This window comes from Strix aluco, chromosome 7 (genome assembly GCF_031877795.1).
Source record: "Strix aluco isolate bStrAlu1 chromosome 7, bStrAlu1.hap1, whole genome shotgun sequence".
Classification (NCBI taxonomy): Eukaryota; Metazoa; Chordata; class Aves; order Strigiformes; family Strigidae; genus Strix; species Strix aluco.
Genome location: NC_133937.1, coordinates 28,509,645 through 28,530,542, shown reverse-complemented (window position 1 = coordinate 28,530,542; position 20,898 = coordinate 28,509,645). Strand labels below are relative to the sequence as shown.

At 42.1% G+C, this 20,898-nt stretch overlaps 1 protein-coding gene across 1 annotated transcript in view; it reads right to left on the bottom strand.

The window, feature by feature from the left end:
- The window catches only part of SORCS3 (sortilin related VPS10 domain containing receptor 3), a 304,161-nt gene that overhangs the window by 206,231 nt on the left and 77,032 nt on the right, over positions 1-20,898 (bottom strand). Inside the window, exon 2 of the mRNA XM_074831647.1 lies at positions 1,043-1,110. Within this exon, the coding sequence (XP_074687748.1) occupies positions 1,043-1,110 (68 nt within the window). The remainder of the gene's footprint in view (positions 1-1,042; positions 1,111-20,898) is intronic.

Below are 20,898 nucleotides of genomic sequence, written 5' to 3'. Positions count from 1 at the left end.
AAGTCTGCTCCAAACAGCGGCTTTTAAATTAGATGGAAAATACCAGAAACCATCTGCCAAGAAGCTGCTCACACCCAGAACAATGGCAACAATGCATTGACAGTTCCACCAACTACACTTTCAGCAGGTTGCTGTAATATACCAGTTAAATCTGACACAAGGCACTTGGTCTCCCCCAACCCCTGGCTGCCTTTTTTTGTCCTTAGGGTAAAAAACACCTAGCAATTCTGTTAGAGGCATACACTGTCCACACCACAGGCAGGATGCTATGCAAGAGCAATCCCCAGCAGATAGAAACTATTAGTGATTTCAGGTGTCAGGGAACTCACCTGTTTATAGAGATGAGTTTGGGTTTTTGGAGGGGAGGGAGATTTTTATTGATTTTTTTAAATGCACAAACACTGACAAACACACACGCAGTCCAGCAGCATGCTTCCCTAGGCCAGGACACTTGACCTCCCATGTCAGACTAGAAGCATGTCAGGTACATGACACCATCCAAATCTATCCACAGAGGAGAAGACACCAGTACATCACTGACATGTCTAGTCCTTCAGTGGCTACTGTCCTTACAGCCCAAGGCAACACAGATTCACTGCCAAGATGACAATCTCAGATCACAGGGTTGAAGAATGTGGCTAAGATCAGATAAGATCACCGTGTTGTATACCATCTTGGACATTGTTCTAGCAAGCATGTACCATCTACAGAGACCATCTCATTGCCAGCCTCATAGCAGAGACACTGAGGAATAAAGAGACTTGTCTAAGGACACTCAAAGGCAAGAATGAAACCAAGCCCCTCTGTGTGCCAGGGAAGTGTCCTTACATCAAGAAACCCTCGTTTGCAGACCCCACTTCATTAAAGCAATGTGTTCTTAATCATGTGTCCCTTTTCCAAAAAGCAACTCCAGTTATCTCAGATTCCCTCCCATCTCCTCCCCTAATCAACTCAGATACTCCTCTTGCTCAGCCTCCAGTTTTACAACAGACACAGTGCAACCCCTCCATGACAGTTACTGTGATTTCTACAATCCACTTACCTCCACAGTGAGCTCTCTGTAACACTCCCCAAGTTGAAGTCGTAGAGCTTTGTCAGAATGAGAATCACCTAGGGAAGGGAAAGGGAGGGAGGAGGAGAAAAGGAAAAGAAAGAGAAAAAAAAAAAATTTCCTTTAGACTGTGTAACAATACACAAGGCATCTGAAATCATCCAAAGGAGAGCTTAGCATTTATCCATTAAAACTGTAGTATTATAGGCTCAAGTAAGTTTAAAAAAAATAAAATAAAATCATTATCTTAATGCATCATGTAACCAGTAACATTTATTTTAGTCTCAAAACATTTTGCATTTGAAATAAAACATGCCAACAGGAATGTGAGCTGTCCTCTCTATAACTATGATTATTCAAGGTCAGGGATGGAATCGGATTGTTAACTCAACAGCCCAATTAGAAATTACAGTCAACTGTTGCTGTTTCTCAAGGTGCTACCACAAATTGGTGAGTCTCCATGGAAAGGATTGGCAAGTTTCTTTATGAAGATCTCTACCCAGCAAAACAGTCCATTTTGCCCAGAACGAGCTTTGTTGTTCTCTATCTGCTGTCATTGACTCTGGGAGCATGGGAATTTCCACATGCTACCACCTTTCTGCAACTGTAAAATAGAGGGACACAGAGCATGGCATTCAGCTTAGACACTAAGCAAGACAAAACTTCAGCTGTATCTTCAGTACTGAAAGAGAGTCAGAGCCTTCAGGACCCACTAACTTTCTGGCAAGCCATGAACACTCCTGAGTCATGCCCTTGCAAAACTGAGGTAGGAGGAGAGAGGAGTTAAGCAGTACATGGGGGCCACAGGGGAATATAACTTTCCTCTGATATCCTTGGTGCTCTGACCGCAGATTTCAAAGGTAAATGTAATCCTCCTAGTTACCAGCTACATTGCCCAATGACCCTCTCTTCCAGAAAGGCAGTGTGTCCTCATAAACTCATAAACTGTGAGCACCAGTGCAAGCTCCCAGGCTCAGATGGGATGGGAGCTTCTGCAGAAAGAATAGAGGTTCCTCAGTGGAAGAAGAGCACTTGAACATCTGCTCCTTGCTTTTTTAGCTTTTTTAATGTCACATAGTTCAGTCCCTCAGATTCTACAGGACCAGCCTCAGAAAGAGCTCTGGGGAATCTCTTCATTTCTGGTTTGCATCCTTTTAACATTTCAGCATTGTTTCCTCCTTGCAGGATACAGACTAGTTTCCCTTGCATCTGCTTGGGTTGTGAAAGCATGTAGGGAAATTTTTACTAAATACTTGGGGGGTTTTGTTTTGGTTGTTTTTGTACTTCACATTTTCGCTAAAAGATGGGTCCAAATGAGAGATGTGACCCAAAGGGTTGAGTTTTAATTAGTGTTTTCCTATGCAACAAGGATCTTTTCTACAACAAAAGCCACATCTGTCTGCCTCTTCCTCCTCTCACAGCAGTGGGACTCACCACACCTTTCATTTAGGTTTCCCAGCTGAAAGGCTGCTGGGTGAGGCATTTAAAGCTTTGAAGAAAAATGCCAAAGGATTAATCAATATCACAACGGCTGCAGCAGTCAGTTACTGTCAGCATAATACTGGGAAGAGACCTGTTCAAATAGTAAGGGACCTTGGTACGTGACTATGCGGTCGGTGCCCGATTTAATGGCTTTAGAATAGATGCTCTGAGCATTCCTCTCTCTACTGGATTCACTTTCCCCGTCCTTGATTGCATTTTGTCCCTTTATTTCCCCACGCAGAGACCTTTAGGAGGAAGATAAAAGCCAAGCTGTTTCCAGCAGGGTGTGAAAAGAAACCTGCCAGGCAGATTTGAGTCAGCATATGCGAGCCCATGTCAACCTAAACCGATGCTGTGCAATGGGGAAATGAGGAACATATCCTTTTTATCACAATTTAAACACTGCACACACCCTCCCATATAAAGGGGGAAGAGCCACCTGCAAGTTGCAGCAACCAAGATTTGTATACCTCCTCCCCTTACACCAGCTGAAGGAAGCAGTGCAGCCTGCTCTCAGCTAAAACCTGATGAGTGTGCCATTTTTAGCGTGTTCCCTATATTCCCACAGGGACTCGTACAGGACCCCTCTCCAGAGTCTCTAGGAAGCCTTGTACCACAGCACAAGCCCTGCCCTGACAGACATGACAGCCTTCTTATTGCTCACAACTATGGCGAGGTTTCACAAAGTTAGTTTTCCAGTTTCGGAGCCTAATCGCATTGAAGACAGCAGGATGACTTCTGTTGAGTTCAGTGGATCCTGGATCCAGCCCTAAACATATTAAGTAAAATCTCTGTATCCCGGTCAAATTTAAACAGAGTAATTCTACCTTAAGTTGCAATTACAACTAAAGGCAGCATCCATACTCTCCCAGCTCTTCGTGTCCCTCTCTGCAGGTCTCCTATGCCCTGTATTTTCGAAGATGTCACTTATCTATTATAAACCCTGAAAACCACAGGATAACACAGCTTTATAGGAGTGGGTTGAATACTACTCAGCTCCTGGGTATAAATCCAAAGTAAAAGCACATTGTTTAGTATGGCTTTTCTGGATTTTCGCCCAGGATGACTAACAAAAATCCAGCTCTGCCTGTTGTTAATTCATGGAAAGCAAAAGCATGAGCATCCCGATGCAGTTAAACCTCACAAAGGGTCCCAGGATATAGCAGGAGTTGCCTGAGGCAGTGGTAATACAACACAGTACAGTCACCTACAGCAACCTGTCCATAAAATCACTCGCCACACATGCCCAGGCCAGACAACGCCCTTGCACCACAACTCCACTCGGCCTCAACCCTGTCCCGACTAGCTTTTGAGACAAGACACTTCAGATTCAATAAAGGCAACTCTTGCAGTAGTTTGGGAGTTTGAAAACCAGAGAGGATTGGAGAGACTGAACACAAAACCTTCCCAAGAAAAGCTATGAAAGCACATTCCCCCACAACGCTGCCTGTGAGACTGCAGAGCAAATGTAACTACTAAGGAAGTGTCACATGCGGTTAAGACAAATCAAAGCCTGAAAGGCACAGCTGGCTCCCGAGTTGTTTTCATGGGGTGCTTTTGACACAGCATTGCAGAGGAAACTTCAAAGCGTTTCAAGAGGCTATTCTGAGGCCTCCACATCATGTTACTGCAACCATGCTAAGAAGAAACTAGAAGCAGGGATATCAGCGGCAGATGTGGACAAGTACCAGATTTTCTAAGACATTCTGTTATTTGAATGCTTTAGTTCAAAAAGAATGGAAAAAACATTAGATGTATTTTCCAAAACTGAATTCTGACAAGAGAAAAAAAGGATAAAGGAAAAACCCTTATTGATTCAAGCTGAGGCATTTGATTCTGATTTCTACTTTGTAGTTGAAGAAGCTTAGCTTGTTTTTGTCAACACTAACAAATAACAGTGGCTTTTCTGTGCCAGAGTAATTTTGCATGAAAATCTTGATGGTTTTAATTTTTAAAAACTGAATTAGATTGAAAATTGGAGATTTCATACTTAATGTACTATTTCAAAAAAACATTTTCTTCCCCTGAACCAAGGGAAATCTAGAATTGCCATCCCATAGAAAATGTCTACTCTTCAACTTAATTTAAGATGAAAACAATTCACTCTGAGGAAAAAAAAATAAAACCAAAAAAAGTTCCAAGTGATACTGATTCAGAAACAGCAAAAACTTACACTTTGGCATTCTTTACAATATAAGAAAACACTCTTATAGTGCCAAATTAAACTGTTTCTGTTCATCAAAACAATCTCCCCAAAATTAATTTCAAGTCAGCTCAATGCTGAACTGTGTTTTTCTCCGGGGTCATACTGCTCACTCGAGGGAATACAGCTCAGATGTGAAATTTCCCCATCCCCTGTGGGCCCCACTGTGCTTCCCAGGACACTCCAGGGGCAGGTGCCCCTCGGGGCACCAAGAGGCTCAGCTGGTTGAAAATGAAAAAAAGGAAAACCAGCCTGCAGGACAGAGTGAGGAAATAGGCCAGGCTGAATTATAGCTCCCTTAAGGCAATACAAACCTCTGGAAAACACAATTTCAAGCTGAGCTTACACAAAACTAAATGACCTGAATAATTCAATAAACTGTCTTGGTTTTCTAGACAGAAGTGGGGATGGAGAAAAGATAATCAGAAAAAATTTTTTCTTTGGAAACAAGTGATGTTCCAGTCCTGTGAATTTCTTTATGCTCTTTATTTTACACACACACACACCCCCCTCTCCACAGTTCATATATTTTTGTTTTGCAGAAACTACACTGTTTGCTGAATACCCTGCTTGCATGACAAAAATGCCAACCCCTGTCAATTATTTAGCTTCAACGGCTTATACTACAATACAGAATAAGAGTCTCTGGCACTGAGAAATCCCACCATCACGCTGTACAGTACACTGAACCACTAAATCCAGATTTAATATCTTAGACCACATCTCTAAAATAAGACCAGAAAATCTCCAAGAATGCCCAGTCCAGCAGCCTTGAGTCTTGACACAACTTGGTTGGCATGAAAGCAGAAAACATATAACCAGAAACAGTAGCCCAGATTCCATTCCATCTTGAAAACGCATCCCTGAAGAGATCCCCATTGTTCAGAAAATTATTAGGAATCTCTGAACCCATAAATCACAAAAGTGCTCAGAAGCTCTTCAGAGTATTTGGTGGTGTAACAATCTTTCATACCTATAAAATTTTACTATGAAGGAAAATTACTTTAGTTCATTAAACCCTCCTCCAGATCTTGCCAATTCTAAACTGGCACAGTGCTTTGCATATATCCCACAGTGGAATATATAACTGTTTCCCAGAAACTAGAGTGTAAAGGCATTGCAGTTCCTTCAGCAGGTTGACAACGAACTTCAGAATAACTGAAAAGTGCCACAAAGGCAGTCATGCTCCTGTATCAGGCAACACTCAGAGACAGGAATGAGAAGAGCACAGCAGCCAGAGAGAGTAGGTGATCATTTCAAGTAGACATCTGAAAGGCCAACACTGATCCACTTCATGAGATTCATCACCTCTCTAAGTGATCCTGCTATATCAGCACAGAGATTAACACAACTCATCAGTAGTCCTGTCCACATATTTACCAAGTATAATTAATAATGAGCAAAGGGATGAGCACTGAGCAGCGCACAGCACAACAAAGAGATTGCGGACAGATTTATACGTGAAAAATAAGACCTCTCCACTCACTTGCCCTGGCATGCTGGGGTCTCCATTTCCTGCCTACAGACCTATTTCCATGATGTTTGTAACCTTTTGTCCCACACACACCAGCCACAGGCAGCTTGTCTGCAATTTTCCTCTGCCTTTCCCCAATCCATATGAGAGCAACAGCATCCAACAAGTAACTTTAAAATGTGAACAACCACAGGCTACTGGGAACCAGTATCAGTAAATTGCTCACAGCTGAAGGCAAATTGGCTTAAAATGCTCTGGAACATAAAAGCCAGCAGCACTGCTCTAGGAGGTCCCTAGCTGTTTCTTTCTTTTTGGTTTTTGTAGTTGTGATTTTTCAAGGCACAAAATTAGCAATTAAAGATGGACTGATCAACAAACTCACAGAGTTATTCAGGGTGACAAATTTGCTAAGTAAGGTGGTCTTTCATATAACCTCTTCCTTCAAAGCTAGTTCGGGCAAAAGCCACCAATATCAGCCTAATTTTCCACGTATAAACACTCAGAATATGAGAAGAGGATTGTTTACATGCTCAACATACATTTGTGCTTAAGTGTGTGGTGGGTTGACACCAGCCAGCAACTAACCACCCACACAGACACTCACTCACTCCCCACCCCAGGGGATGCGGGAGAGAACCAGAAGAGCAACAGTGAGAAAAACTTGTAATTCCAGACAAAGACAGATTAATAAGTGAAAGAAAGAGTGAAAAAAACAAATGATGCAAAGGCAGTCACTGACTGCCTCCCACTACAGACCAATGCAAAGCTGGTCTCTGAACAATGGCTACTTTGAAAAGACTTCTCCACAGTTATTATTGCCGAGGGTGATATTATATGGGACAGAATATCTCTTTGGCTAATTCGTGCCTGCTGTCCTAGCTATGCCCCCTTCCAAGTTCTTGACTGCCCCCACCCTGCTCCTAGGGCAGGCAGAGTGAGAAACAGAAAACCTGACGCTGTGAAGCACTGTTCAGCTATATGTAAAATGTTGGTGTGTTATTAAAACTGTTCCAGCCAAAAGTTCAAAACACAGCATGACATAGGCTGCTCTGAAGAAAATTAACTCTATTCCAGTACAAGTGTTTTCCTAGATCAGTGGTTCTCAAAAACAATTACTACATAACCCTGGTCCCACAAAAATCACTTCATACAAATACACCCTCAAAACGTATGCATGCATGTGTGTGATCACACTACACATCACCATCCCCATTTACCCTGGAGGTCTAAGGGCAGTTGCTAATACCCAGGAGTGCCATCTCCAGTTGTGAGAAGAATACAGCATTATTACAAAACTCCCCAGGTGAGGAATTTATATTCCACAGGTGTTAACAGATTCTTCAAGAATCCCCACTGTGAAACAAGGCAAGTAATGTCATCATTGTTTTACTGATGAGGAACCAGAGGCAGAGGGAGATTAAGTGTTTCTCTACATGGGAACACTCAGGAAGACGAATCCAAATCAACTTTTAAGAGTTTGGTTCAATTCATTTTGCAAATACATCAGAAAAATCAAATTAAAGACCACTTTATTCTGAAAAAGTCTCCATCTAGGAATTTAACATAGCTGAAATAATCCACTTCAACACACATAGTTAATTTAAGTTAAGAAGCATCACCTGAAAGATAAAGCACCAATCCAAGTTCACCCACAATAACAGAACAATTAGCAAAAAAAGGAACACACACACCTTAAATACCAATCAAACTTCTTTTCCCCTGCCTGGTGAGCATGTCTGAAGAAAACATATTTCCAGATACTAGCAGTTAAGGAATAGCTCATCCTAAGACACAAGAAGAAAACAGCAGAGGTACTAACAACAAACACAGGCCAAATCCTGCCCGCTGGAAATCAGAGTGGCACTTTTGCAAGAGTAAAGTGATGCCAACTTAAGCAGCAGCAAAGGACCTTTTTTTTTTTTTTTTCTTTTTTTTTAGTCTCAAGAGAGATAAAAACGATCTGTGGGTGGCTTCAGGCAGTGCAGGCAAAAGAACCCTCTGAAATTGAAAGAGACAAGTCCCAGGATCACACACAAAAGCAAAACATGTTCCAGTGAACTTGTGATCTCTGAACAGCTGAGACTGTCAAATTTGTCCTCAAAACAAGAACCAGTAACTAAAAGAAATATATTTGCCTTTAATCCTGGCTTTGCCTGTGTTGCTTTTCACTTTCCAGTACAAAAACTGTCACTGTATGCTCTTTCTGTCCCCTGTTCTCCTCCCTTTCAATGTAAATCAGGCAGCAGAATAAGCAGGAGCCAGAGAGAAGTCTTCCTATGGATTCTCCTGGGATGCTGGAGACAGATCACATTATCTTCACAAAAGAGCCCTCGGGATGTAAGCAGCAGATTGAAATTCCCGTTTACAGGGCTTGCAGTGAATGAACAGAATCTGAGGGTGGAAAATAACCAAAACAACTACAGTGCTTTGCAGAAAGAGCCAGCTCTGGAAAGCCCAGCTCCCTCCTCCTGCGCGATTACCAGCAGGAGCAGGGCAGGACTCTTGTATGTTGGTTCTCTGCTTTGGCAGTTCAAGGGCAAGCCCTCCTGTCAGAGAAAAAGCGGAGAAATTGGCATCAACACTGAGACAGACACCTCTTCGTGTCATGAATTTACCTTTCTGGGCTCACACAAATCTAGAAAGGATTTTGAATTGAACCCAGAGTTTCTCATGCTTTTGGTTTTAAACATTTTGGTGCAGGGACTGTAATTTAGGATACGTTCAGAAGTGCCTTGCACATAGAAGTCCATACCGTGGTTGTGAATGCAGCTGCGTAACACCACCACCAAAGCAATGACTAATGTTTCCAGGACTCATGACTATAAAGTTTGAAAGTAACATGGGAAAAGAAGTCAGATTCTCCTCCTCCCAAACCACAGATTCCAACTGTCACCCAAATGAGGGGCATTCATAGCCACTAGCTGTATAGCATCTGCAAGTGAGCCACATTGCTCTTCCATCTCCACTACATATTAAAAATTTGGCAGTATGTTTCACATAACATTTTTTCCAAGGAAATAGAAAAAAAGACACACAGGTAAATCCTGCCTCAGTTTCAGCAAATATACCTCCTGCAAAATATACACATACACAAAAAAATTACAACCACATTCTTAACACCTCCTTCCTAAAGAAATAAAAGAAAGGCCTCCAGCAAGGTTATCAGCCCTTAAAGAGCAGCTGGATTCTGTCCCAGAGGCTGCAGTAGAGCCCTAAACATAGCTACCAGGTCAAATTATAAAGCCTTTGTTCTCTTTGCAGGGGAGGAATAAAAAAAAAAAAAAAAAAAAAAAAATCACTCCATAAAAGTTAAGCATTCTTAGAATTATTAGCCACACAGCATCAGGAGAGAGTGTCTGGGAAAGGTGTGGTGAATTAGTCACGTTTTTAAGGACAGCAGTAAAACACAGGAGACATTTAAGTAGAATTCCAGACCTTTACAAATAAATGCATTAGAGGGGAAGGTGGATACAGCAATACTATCAGCAGCTAGCAAGTGGCACTACTCAGAGAAGTCAGAGAGAGAAAAGACCCCCCAGGTTATCTGACCCACCTCCCTGACAAAGCACAGTCTTTCCCAGCTCTTCAAGATGGCCTTGCTGCACATAAACACACATTCCCACCAGAAAAGACATCTAGATTGCTTAAAATAACAGAAGCCTGAGCTTTATCTCTGTGTAACTCAGTTAAACATAAATACAATCTCTCCTGGCAGGTAGTGATATGATTTAAGGGTCCCCTATCATACATTATAAGAGGTGATAGCAAAGAACTCATAATTTATTTTTATTGATTCAGCAACCCATGCTGGATCATATCTCCCAATTCTTCCCCCTTACTAAGAAGCCTCCACCAAAGAGTTGGGAAATTTAATTTTATCTTTTTTTTCCTTCTCTGCCTTCCTTTTAAAGCTGCTGTGTGCACATCTCTACCTAAGTTCAAGAAGAAAATGAAAAAAGGCCCCAGTTACTTTGCTGGCTCCATTCTTCTTCCAATTATCTCCTGATACCATCTGCGAACCAGCAGATTTCATGCAGCAATTTTACTCTGTGGAGTCACATACCTACTGAAAGGCTACTTAAAGCTTCTGACATGGGGACCTGAAAAGGAATGACTTGAACTGCAAGTGTGAGTACATTACCTTCATGGGACAGTTCTCAATTTAAAAAAGAAAAAAAAATGGTTGACAGAAAGTAAGACAGCACAGCCCTTTGAGATATCATAAACTCCCAGGACAGGTGAGGGTTTTCCTTGAGGACTGAAGGCAAGACTGACTGGTTCTATACAGGAAGTTGAACTATATGGGGAATTTTGTGTCTAAGCCATTTCTGAAAGGAAAAGAAAAAAGCTCCCATAAAGCTGATTTTTCAAGAAAATTCAAACTGCTTATTCTTCCATTTCAGATTCCAGGCTCTACACAGGAACTCTCACTCCTCCACACTTTCTCTCCCCCCCATATGTACATATACATATATAAATATTACTGACCTTCCTCAGATTCCAATTAGCAACTCAAATAATTGGCATTGAACAGAGAATGGGCAAGAGGTTCCCTCTCTCCCCAGGGGCAGGAGATGGACTAGATAACCTGTTGAAGTCTTTTCCAGCCTCATGTCTATGACCCAAAGATTTACTTGTTCGTGTGAAAATGCCTCACTGCTAACACAGGAGAACAGCAGCAGGGAATCAGGTGCCATGCCACAGAAACACATGCCTGTTGTGCTCCCTAAAACACGGAGCCTTGCCTTCAACATGACAGCAGGTGATGGATGCTGAGAAGCGACCGTGTCAGCAGTGCAGTCTGGTCACTGCCCTGGCATTCAGAGCCGGGAAGGACATCGGAGCCTCACCACTCTATTCCCAGCTTTGATGCCAGCTCACCCACCTGCAGGGAGATTAATTTGTGATGGCAATGTTATTCTGAGACAATATTATTCAATTCTGAACAATATTACTCTGAGAAAACATCCTTCTCCCTCCAGACAAAATAGTCCAAAAGTTAGAGTTTCACAGATGTTACCAGGAAAGGATGTACCTACTGGAAGACAAGCCCTTGCATCTTCTTTTAATAGCCAGTTAAAAGAGCTTCCACTCCTACCACTGTATTCTTATTACAAAGAAATCCAAGTACCTTAGACTTTGACTTATTCGATTCCTTGCAACAGTCCAGGGAAATACAGATTGTTGAAGTTTGCCAGGTGGCAAGTGTAGGCACAGAGGGGAAAAATGGGCAAAATACACAAATTGTTCTGTTATGGTTACTGCAGGTACCAAAGTCCAATATTTATATTCCCTCCCCATTCACTACCCAACCTTGAATGAGCATAACACATTAGTATAAACCCATTATTTCATCATAATTCTTTAAATATATATATTTATAAATATAATTAAATAGTAGGGAAAGTTAAATATTCTTCCTGCGATGATTCTCATAAGATAAAAATATAAGTGGTAGTTTAGAATATATGAGTAACTATCACAGACAACTTGGGTCAGTCAGGCTGAGGACGACACATAGGATAGGAAAGTGCTGGAGGTAAAAGACAAGCACGAGCCAGGGCTCTACAAAAGGTCAGAAGCAATAGTTTGAGTGCTAACTAGCCAATTAACATATTTTTTACATTATTATAGATTCCACAAAGATGAAATGATCTGATTATCTTATATATTAAGGTAATAAAATTGCAGACAGTCCAACTGACTGTACTCTTCTGACCTTGAACCTATGTTTATGCAGCAGTTCCTATCTGCAGATGCCCAAACCTACTTTGAAACTTAGTGGCTCAGCTGTGGTAAGGTCAAACTCTGTCCTAGCATCACCTTTTCCTACTGGTATTCCTTTGAAATAATCTTTACTCTTTATTTTTAGCATCTTTATTATATTTATTTTCATTGTTATTCTGTATTCATCATGTGCATATGTTTCATCATCACCACAGTGCCCAAACTTGTGCCACAGCTACATAGCTATTTTTATTATTATTATTATTATTATTATTATTTGTGTTGTATCATGAAGTAGTTAAGCAAAATCATTTTCATCTGTTGCTGTGAAAACAAACTCTCTTTGGGCAATTTTCTTTCTTTGTTCCTGTGCAGAGCAGCTCCTTGCTCATGCCAAACACCCCTGAAGCCCTGATGTTATCTCCTTTAAAGGGCATAATCAAGCAGACCTTCATGAAATCTAGCTCACTAGCTATTTCCAGAAACTGGCCTGGGAATGATTCCTCTGTGCACATACACCACATTGAGCCAGCCAGATGTAACATCTTCCACCTAAGGGCACTAAAACAGCTTCTGTTCTTCCTATGGAGTCCAGAGGAACAGGTATGTTAACAGCAAAGTGGCCTATGCAAGACACTAGCAACAGCTTCAAAGTTATGCAACAGAACGGAGGATAGAGAACTCTTAAATTCAAGATTCAGCTTCTCCCTTCCTTATAAGGCATCCAAGCTTGCACACCATCCCCTCCAGGGAGCCACCCTAAGCACCACGGGGTCAGAGTTGTTTGGATTCTGCCTGATAACTCAAAGAACTATATAAGCCAGTTGATGGACACTCACAGTACGCAGATGTCATGGGGTTCAGCTCTGCCTCCAACTGACATCTAACTATTTCAAATTGCAGCTACATCAGCTAAAATGTACATGACCTGTATCACAATAGCCTGTAAACAGCCTCACCCCAAGATAAAGCAGCCTCCTAGCAAGTAGAACAGGAAATGTGAGCAGGTGCTGTACTGCCTAACAGAAGGAACACACCGTAGTTTCTCCTCCTTCATGCTTGGCCACATGAAGATTTCAAAACTGCAAATTCAAGAGACTGATGGAATGTCTCCTTCCATGTCAGCTGAAAGAGCAGGCCCCTAAGATGCCCTACCATGGGAACCTAACTTAAGGCTAAGGATTCCTCCAGGCAGCAAGAGGCTACAACGGCCCTGAATTTAGCCCTGGTATATACCCAGGGCCTGAGAGGGAGAGTTAAGGCAGAAGAGGGACCTGAACTGCTAATTCAGAGCTCTGGTTTGTGTCTCAAGCCAGACGACCTGTCTTCCAAAGCAGCCAGTTACCAGTTCTGTGCCTGCCAAGGAAATGAAGCTTTGCAAGAATGATACAGATAACGCAGAGTGAGTATTTTTCCCCATCTGAGTATTTCCTAAAGACAAGTAAAATATATTTGCTTAAAATCTGACCCTGTAGAAAGGGGAAAAAAAAAAAAAAAACAAAAAAAAAAAAGAGGCAAAAACCCACACTACCTTCCCTCCCCACTCTGCCCCAAAACACTGTCTGCTGAAGAACTGGCACCAACTTAGGGGCAGGGGATGGGAAGGAGAAGCAAGAAGGAATGTGTCAGGAACCACAATAAAATCATAACTTTTCATGTCAGCCCAATATTGCAATTTTAGGGGGAAAATTAAGAAAAAAAAAATCTGTTCATCTGTTTTTGAGTTCTGCAAGAAAGAAAATATATTTTTTCTACTTTAGGAATACCTTGTGCTAATGTCGACACAGGGAGATGTGGAACAGCGCAGTTAAAGCTGTCAAGGGCAATTTTTCTTACAGACTTAAGTGTTCCGTTACTTGAAGAAAAAGAAGCTGAGAAAAATAGAGGAACTTGAATTCAGATCTCCTTTAATGCAACATTATGGCTGAGAATTTCAAAGCTGTAAAAGTAGGAAACTCAGAAGCACAGATTCTACATTATGCACACGGACTGTATAAAAGAAAAGAGGCAAATCACCACTGCAGAAATCCAAAGCACTAGTGACTTCTGCAACTCCTTTTAGGGTTCACTGGGTCCCAGGGGCAGTTCATCAGATGAAAATACTTAGTCACTCCATATTGCAACCCTCACTGCAGTAGAACACTTTCAAAAGGTTTGACCTTGCAACATCAACATCCTCCTCTTACTTAGGGACCTAAAAATTTATTTGTTTGGACCTGAAAAATTTTTGCCCTCTAGCCCATAGAGAAACTGGAGCACAGTCTTCATTTCAAGCCACTGTCTGTATCCTTCCTCATAAGAATCATGATTATGACAACTGGGAGTGCTTTCAAGATCAGTATTTGGTATGCTATAACCTAGGAGATGGATCCCTGTCACTCTTGCATGACAAAGGATAGATTTAAAGAGAAGGCTCAGTGCTTTGCTCTGCCAGCACTTTCATTGGCTCTGTTCGCCATCACAAGAACATCTGGGACCCAAAACCTGGAGGTAGAAAAGGGAGAAGAAACAGTCTCATATTTTATCAAAATACTATGTAGTTCTGCAGGGTCTCCAGATGACTTTCAAGGAATTTCACATATATGGTCTGTAGGGTTGGCTTTCATGTTGTACTGAGATATCAAAAATGGCCCACCACTGCAGAAGGGCTCTAAATAGCACGAATAGTCCCACTGACTATTCCTGCATTGGCTTGTTCTCAGTTGAGCACCAGAAGTTTCTCAAAACTTCCAAAAATTCTTCTGCCCCTTGAGGAACATAACAGGGAATGGCTGCACAGGGAAACAAAGAAAGAATGCAAATTGACTAAACAAGATCTGTAAAGGCCATTATGCAAGGTTTGTGATAGTTTTGTTCTCTTTGCTATCTCAAGAGCCCTGGATTTCCACTGGAATATCCTCTTCTCTCCCTCACCAACCATGCTGCAAGGTTCTGTCTTCATGAACACAGGAGCAGGACTTCAGACACTCCCCACCTCCTTGTCACTCCTTGCCACACAGTTTCTCTAGCATCTGTTACGACTATGCAATAAAACTGAAGATTCGCACCTGCTCCAAAACAAAAACATGGGCTGGAGATGGGCCAGGCACACCAACTTGTCCAGTTTTATTAGAGCCTAGACTAGAAAGGAGAAATAGTCTGAATGGCACTAAGGACAGAGAGAGGTGACAAGACTTATCTGAAGGTGAAATTCAATCCCATTCTTGCATGACATATGAGCACAAAATCTTAAATAGGGCACTCGGGAATAAATTTGCCAATTCCTCTCCAGCTAAAGCTAGGTCATCTCCACAAGTTCCCGTGTGAGTTCTCTCTCTGTGCTGTGATCCTTCAGTGAACAAACTCATCCCCCACATCAAATTTCATTATATGATGACTGCAGACCCATCATTAGGAATAATTCTAATAAGCATAACAGCCTCCAAACAGAGGACTATAACATAAGCTAGATCAAAAAGTCTCCTGTTCTGCCTTTGTGACTGTGCAGAAGTTCATCATGACAAGTACCTGCTCCAAAGAAAGAATATAAAGTTCAAAGACAAACAGCAACATGCTTTTCATGAGTAAATGTTGAGGTGGTGAAGGATTAGAGCTCCAAATGTTACCAGAGGCTGAAGCATGGTGTGGAACAGAGGACTGATTCAAGCTGATGGTGTCAGGGTATCAACTCTGTACAGGTTCTTCGTCTTACCTGGCAAGATGCACACGTAAGAAAAGGTGAGCAGCAAGTCTTTTAAGTAGCTGTGACAGACTAAAGAAAAAACAAAGGCAAACAGGCCCTTGGATTTGATGATTGTCCTTTCACAAAAGTGATCATCTATGAACTATTTCTTATAAAGCACCTCTCAAACCAGAAATATTTCTCTGGGTCCTTTTACAGCAGGACCAACAGCAAGTGCTCCAAAGAAAATCTTCAGCAAAGCTAGTCACTGGAACAGCGTAACCTGTTGTGAATTCACATATACAACACATCAGAATGAAGGCACTATCCACTCCAGGCTTTCAAAAGGCAACTGATACAGGCCTCTCCAGTAACTACACCAGAACAAGACTGATTCCAACAGCTCCACAGACCCCTCCCCAAGACTACTGCAGTCAGAGCAGCTCTCATTAGAAAACTGATGCTACAACAAACAGGCATCAGGGGCTCAGCCTTGAACCAAGCTGTCAGAGCACCACAGAGTCTTCCACTGCATCAGAAAGCTCAAGTCATCTCTCATGGACAGTTGCATTTTGTTTTTCTTAAAACCCTAGCTCTTGAAGGTAAGTGATGACTTAAAACAACAAAACAAAATTAACCCAATCTCAGCTCTACTCTTCTGAATTCAGAGGGTGACTTTTAAAATACACTCAGAACTCCATTTAAAGTCTTTGACTTCTACTTCCCAAAGCACTGCACATCTCATATATTCTCTCTTTTTTTCCTTTTTTTTTTTTACACCACACATGTAGAAGCAACTGTCTAACTACATACCTGTTCCTTACTATAGATGCAGCTACATAACAGTTTTAAACTCCATTGCACTATTTTTTTTCTCCTCCCAAGAAAGATGATGGAAAATTGACCCAGGACGTTTTAAATGCCTCAGATTAGCAGTGTTACAGGCAGAATATCACAGAGCACTCTTGAACAGCTATTGCCAGTACTTGCAGGTGCCATGAGCCCTTCACATTCAAGAACTCTGGAATTACATTCAAACATAAAGGAAAAATAAAACCAATTTGATTCACACGCTCTTACATCAAGAGAACAAGGGGTATTTTTAGAGCAACAGCTTAGCATTCACAGCACGCATGGCATTCTTGATTAAACAAGAGATCCGCACGAACATAATAAACCTGTAATTTTATTGGCCAAGTGCTATGGAAACAATTTAGAATACACAGATTGCAATGTTAAGCAAACTGCAGCCCATGTATAACACCCATGAATTATAGCAGTTTGGCAATGAGCTGACCAGTTGCTTCTCACGGCCTTTAATAACAATCATCCACATCTTCACAGCACAATAGAAATTAGAGATGCAAGAGGCCTATTAGCTCATCCAGAAAATACAGGATTGTTCCCTATGGGATAATTGCTAATACTCTGTGCAAAGTAGATTTAAAGCTGTTAAACAAGGTAGCCTCTTTAGCAAGATTACTCAAGAGTAGCTGAGAACTCAGTTCCATAAAGCCTTTTCTAGACATTAAATTTAAATGTTTCCTCTCTTTTAAAAGGTTAAAGCTAGTCCAAGGAACCTGGTCTCCTTTGGATTCCCCTCTAGTCAGTGAAGAGAGGGGAGAGTTGGTCCCTTTTCGTTACAAAGCAGCAGCATATAGACACTGATCTTCTTTGGCTAACAGCCTTCACAAACTGATCTCCCCTCTACCCAGCTAGTCCTTGCCAGCTCTTGTCCATAACAGTACCCTAAGCACCACCTCTTCCCTTTGCTCACTACACAGGTATGTAGACTCATGACCCTCTTTCCACCTCAGAAGTCCTTTGGCCATATATGCACATATGGATTTCACTCTAAATATTCATTCAGTAAATCGCATCTTCCAACTCACTGAACACTCCCATCATGTGTCTGTGCACTACATCCACTTCAGCCATACCTCAATGGGCATATGTGACAACACTGCTAGCCCAAGGACTGGCAGCTCTAGTGCAAGGGACAGTAGCTCGCTGTGTCCTGTACCAGGACAGGGGCTCTGGCACAAGGCTGTGTCTAGTTAAATGTCCTTGCTGCAACCAGTATCAGTCATGGCTCCAAATACCAAGCTGTATTTCCACCACTCAGTAAATGTCCATGCACTGCATCAGCCCCTTGGAGAGTCCAGAATTAACAGAGAATTAATATGTGTACAAGAACAACTCAGATATGCCTGGGAAGGAGGGAGGGAGGAAGGCGATTAGGAGATTTGCAGACATAGGAATCGTAACAACCATACCACAATCCAAGCTAAATCCAAAGTCTTACAGGTGTCACTATCAGGCATCTTGAAGACCAATGACATCTTGCTTCGTGCACAGGAGAGTCAGTAATGCCATCATGAGAAATTTGTGTGTAAGGGTGGAAACAGCAACATTTAACACTAATTAGAACTTCAACAGATCCTGTGGTGGGTTTGAGTGTCAGGTTTTTGGTAGCAGGGGGAGGGGGCTACAGTGGTGGCCCCCTGTGAGAAGCTTCTCAAAAGCTCCTCCGGCTCCAAATTGGACCCACGTCTGGGCAAGGCCAGGCCAATTAGTGATGGTGACCGCACCTCTGTGATAATGTATTTAAGAAGGGGAACCTGAGAGGGGTGAAGACTTTGAGGAGGAATAATGAGAAGGACACCTATGCAAACACCAAGGTCAGTGGAAGCAAAGAGGAGGAAGGGGGGGGCAATGCCCCAGAGCAGAGACTCCCCCTGTATCCCATGGTGAGACAGCAGGGCCACCCCCCTACCACCCATGGAGGTCACTAGAGGAGCAGAGATTTGACTGTGGCCTGTGGAGGACCCCCTGGACTCTGTGGGAAGAAGCAGCTCCCACTGTTTTAGTTCGGCACTGGGAGGATGGCAACATGTAGAGGTGACACACGCTGGAGCATCTCGAGAAGAATGCATCCTGTGGGGAGGACTCATGGCGGAGAAAGTTTGTGGAGAACTGTCTCCCTTGAGAGGGACACCATGTGGAGCAGGGGGAAGAATGCAGAAGAGTGTTTCCCCCCTACCTTGGAGGAAGAAACAGTGGACTGACTGCACCCCTCATCCCCTGCGCCACTGGGGGAGAAGGTAGAAATATCAGGAACAAAACTGAGCCTGGGAAGAAGGCACGGGTGGGAGGAGGTGTTTTAAGATATTGCTTAAGGAAACGCTTCTCACTGTCCTATTCTGTCTGTTAAGTGTTAGTTTCGTCAGTATTTGAACTAAAGTGATGTTCTTGATTTCTTCCCCTAAGGAGCCTGTCTTTTGCCTGTGACCATTAAACAAGTTATTGACCCCTCCCCATCCTTATCTCAATTCCTGAGCCTTTTGATTCATTTTTCTCCTTCCCAGTGATGGGGAGGAAGGGGTGACTGAACAGCTGCGTGATGTTCAGTTGCCCTCTGGGCTCAAACCACTACAGATCCAAAGTGACGAAACTAAGTCTTCAGCCTGTACATGTTAGGTCAGTATATATTACCATCTGCTTTTTAAAAAACAAGAGATGAGAAGGTGAAATGATTTTCCACATGACGAGACAGAGCTGGAACTCAGGAGAAGGTGCCCCTTAACCCCAAGCATTCCATGAAAAGCCCTTTCAAACTGTAACAACAGTTACCAGCACATGAGTAATGACCCCCGTAACAGCTTTGAGAACTTTTCCAAGCCAGGAACAAAGGAAAAGAGCATGTACAAATCAAGCTTTTTCACTTTTGCATCTCTAACTATATTTTGCTGAGAACAGTTTCTTCTGAACTCTTCTGAGCTTCTACCACTCTTCCAAAACTTCTAGTAAAAACTGACATGTCCATGCCTGAGAAACTCTCTGGGATTTCCAGCCACTTGATCCCCACTCTTAAACACACTACAAAATTCCCTGGCTATTAACTGAATTGTTGCTAACGTTGGTCATATTCTTCTTGTTTAGTATAAGCATTCAATGAGTGCCCTAACCACTTTTCTAAAATGTCCTGAACACTACTATCCTTGATAACCAGAGACATTTGCCAGCAGGATTTCAACCAGTCACCTGCATACACTCACTCCGTGAGGTCATTACACTATCACAGAAAGGCAGGACTAGAAGGGACAACATTTTGTCTAGAGCAATCCACAGAACTTTATGTGTCCACACCCTGCAAATCCCAGGATACTTCACAACTCCTCTGGACAAAATTCAGACCTTCACTGCAAAGGCCAAAACAAAACAAAGAAAAACTCACAAAAAAAAAATCTTTTAATGTACCATAGAAAGACATGAAAAGAAAAGTCAAGGGCACTGCCACTGTCCTCCATCCTTGCAATAATGAGGAGTCTGAGAAATGCCAAGGCAGTTGTCTGAAGCAGACCACAGAGAGCAGTAAACCACGTTAGATACATGACATCTCTCTTCTCTCTAGCTGAACGAAGAAACACTTTTTAAGCATTCTGCTATTTTAACATGCTTTCCAAAATGAATTTTCACAATAAGAGTTGCCAAGTGTTTGGCTTGTGTTAGCATTTGCAGGTAAAGATCAGGGCACCCAAAGAAATAAGATACAGAACGAACAAGAGCAGAACTAACAGTTCTCTATTATAGACCTCCTCAGAAAGTGACCATGTTACAGTGAAGAGTGATGCTTATATATATAACATGGTACTATAAAATCCTTCGGGATGAAAATCTCAAAGCAGCAGCAATTGATTATTTCTGCCACAAGAAAAAAATTAGTTTGAGGATGTAAGAGAAAGTTCTTTTTAAGCTGAAGAATTATCTTCCTTTTGGGAAAGACGAACCACCCATAATGACACAGGAAAATCTTTGGAAGTAGTAGCAGAAAAAGACATTAGAAGTGGCAATCACCATGTCAGACACACTACACTGCAGGGAAAGGGAAGAATGGCCAGATAATGAAATTACAGAGCATTGAAAATGTCAAAGAGCGACAGTGTTCTACCATCATTCACAGGTTATATGAGGCATTAACATGCTGATATCCCATTCCAATGACAAAGATGGCAACAAGAACAGTAAATAGTCCAAAATGAATCTGTTGCTGAGACCAGGAATTTAATGAAACAGGGAGACGGGCAGAAAATGAATCTTACTTTCACTGTGCAGCCTTCAAACTGGAAGCTGCTGGCCCTGTTCAGAAATAGTAATAGCTCAGGGATGCATTATTTGACTTCCCTTATCTATGATCCCCCTATACTTACGAGTCATCATCACAAAAAGGGGTATCAAGTATCACTAACAAGCACCAACTTTGCTGGCAGGCAATGACACACAAGCTGCACCAAGGGAAT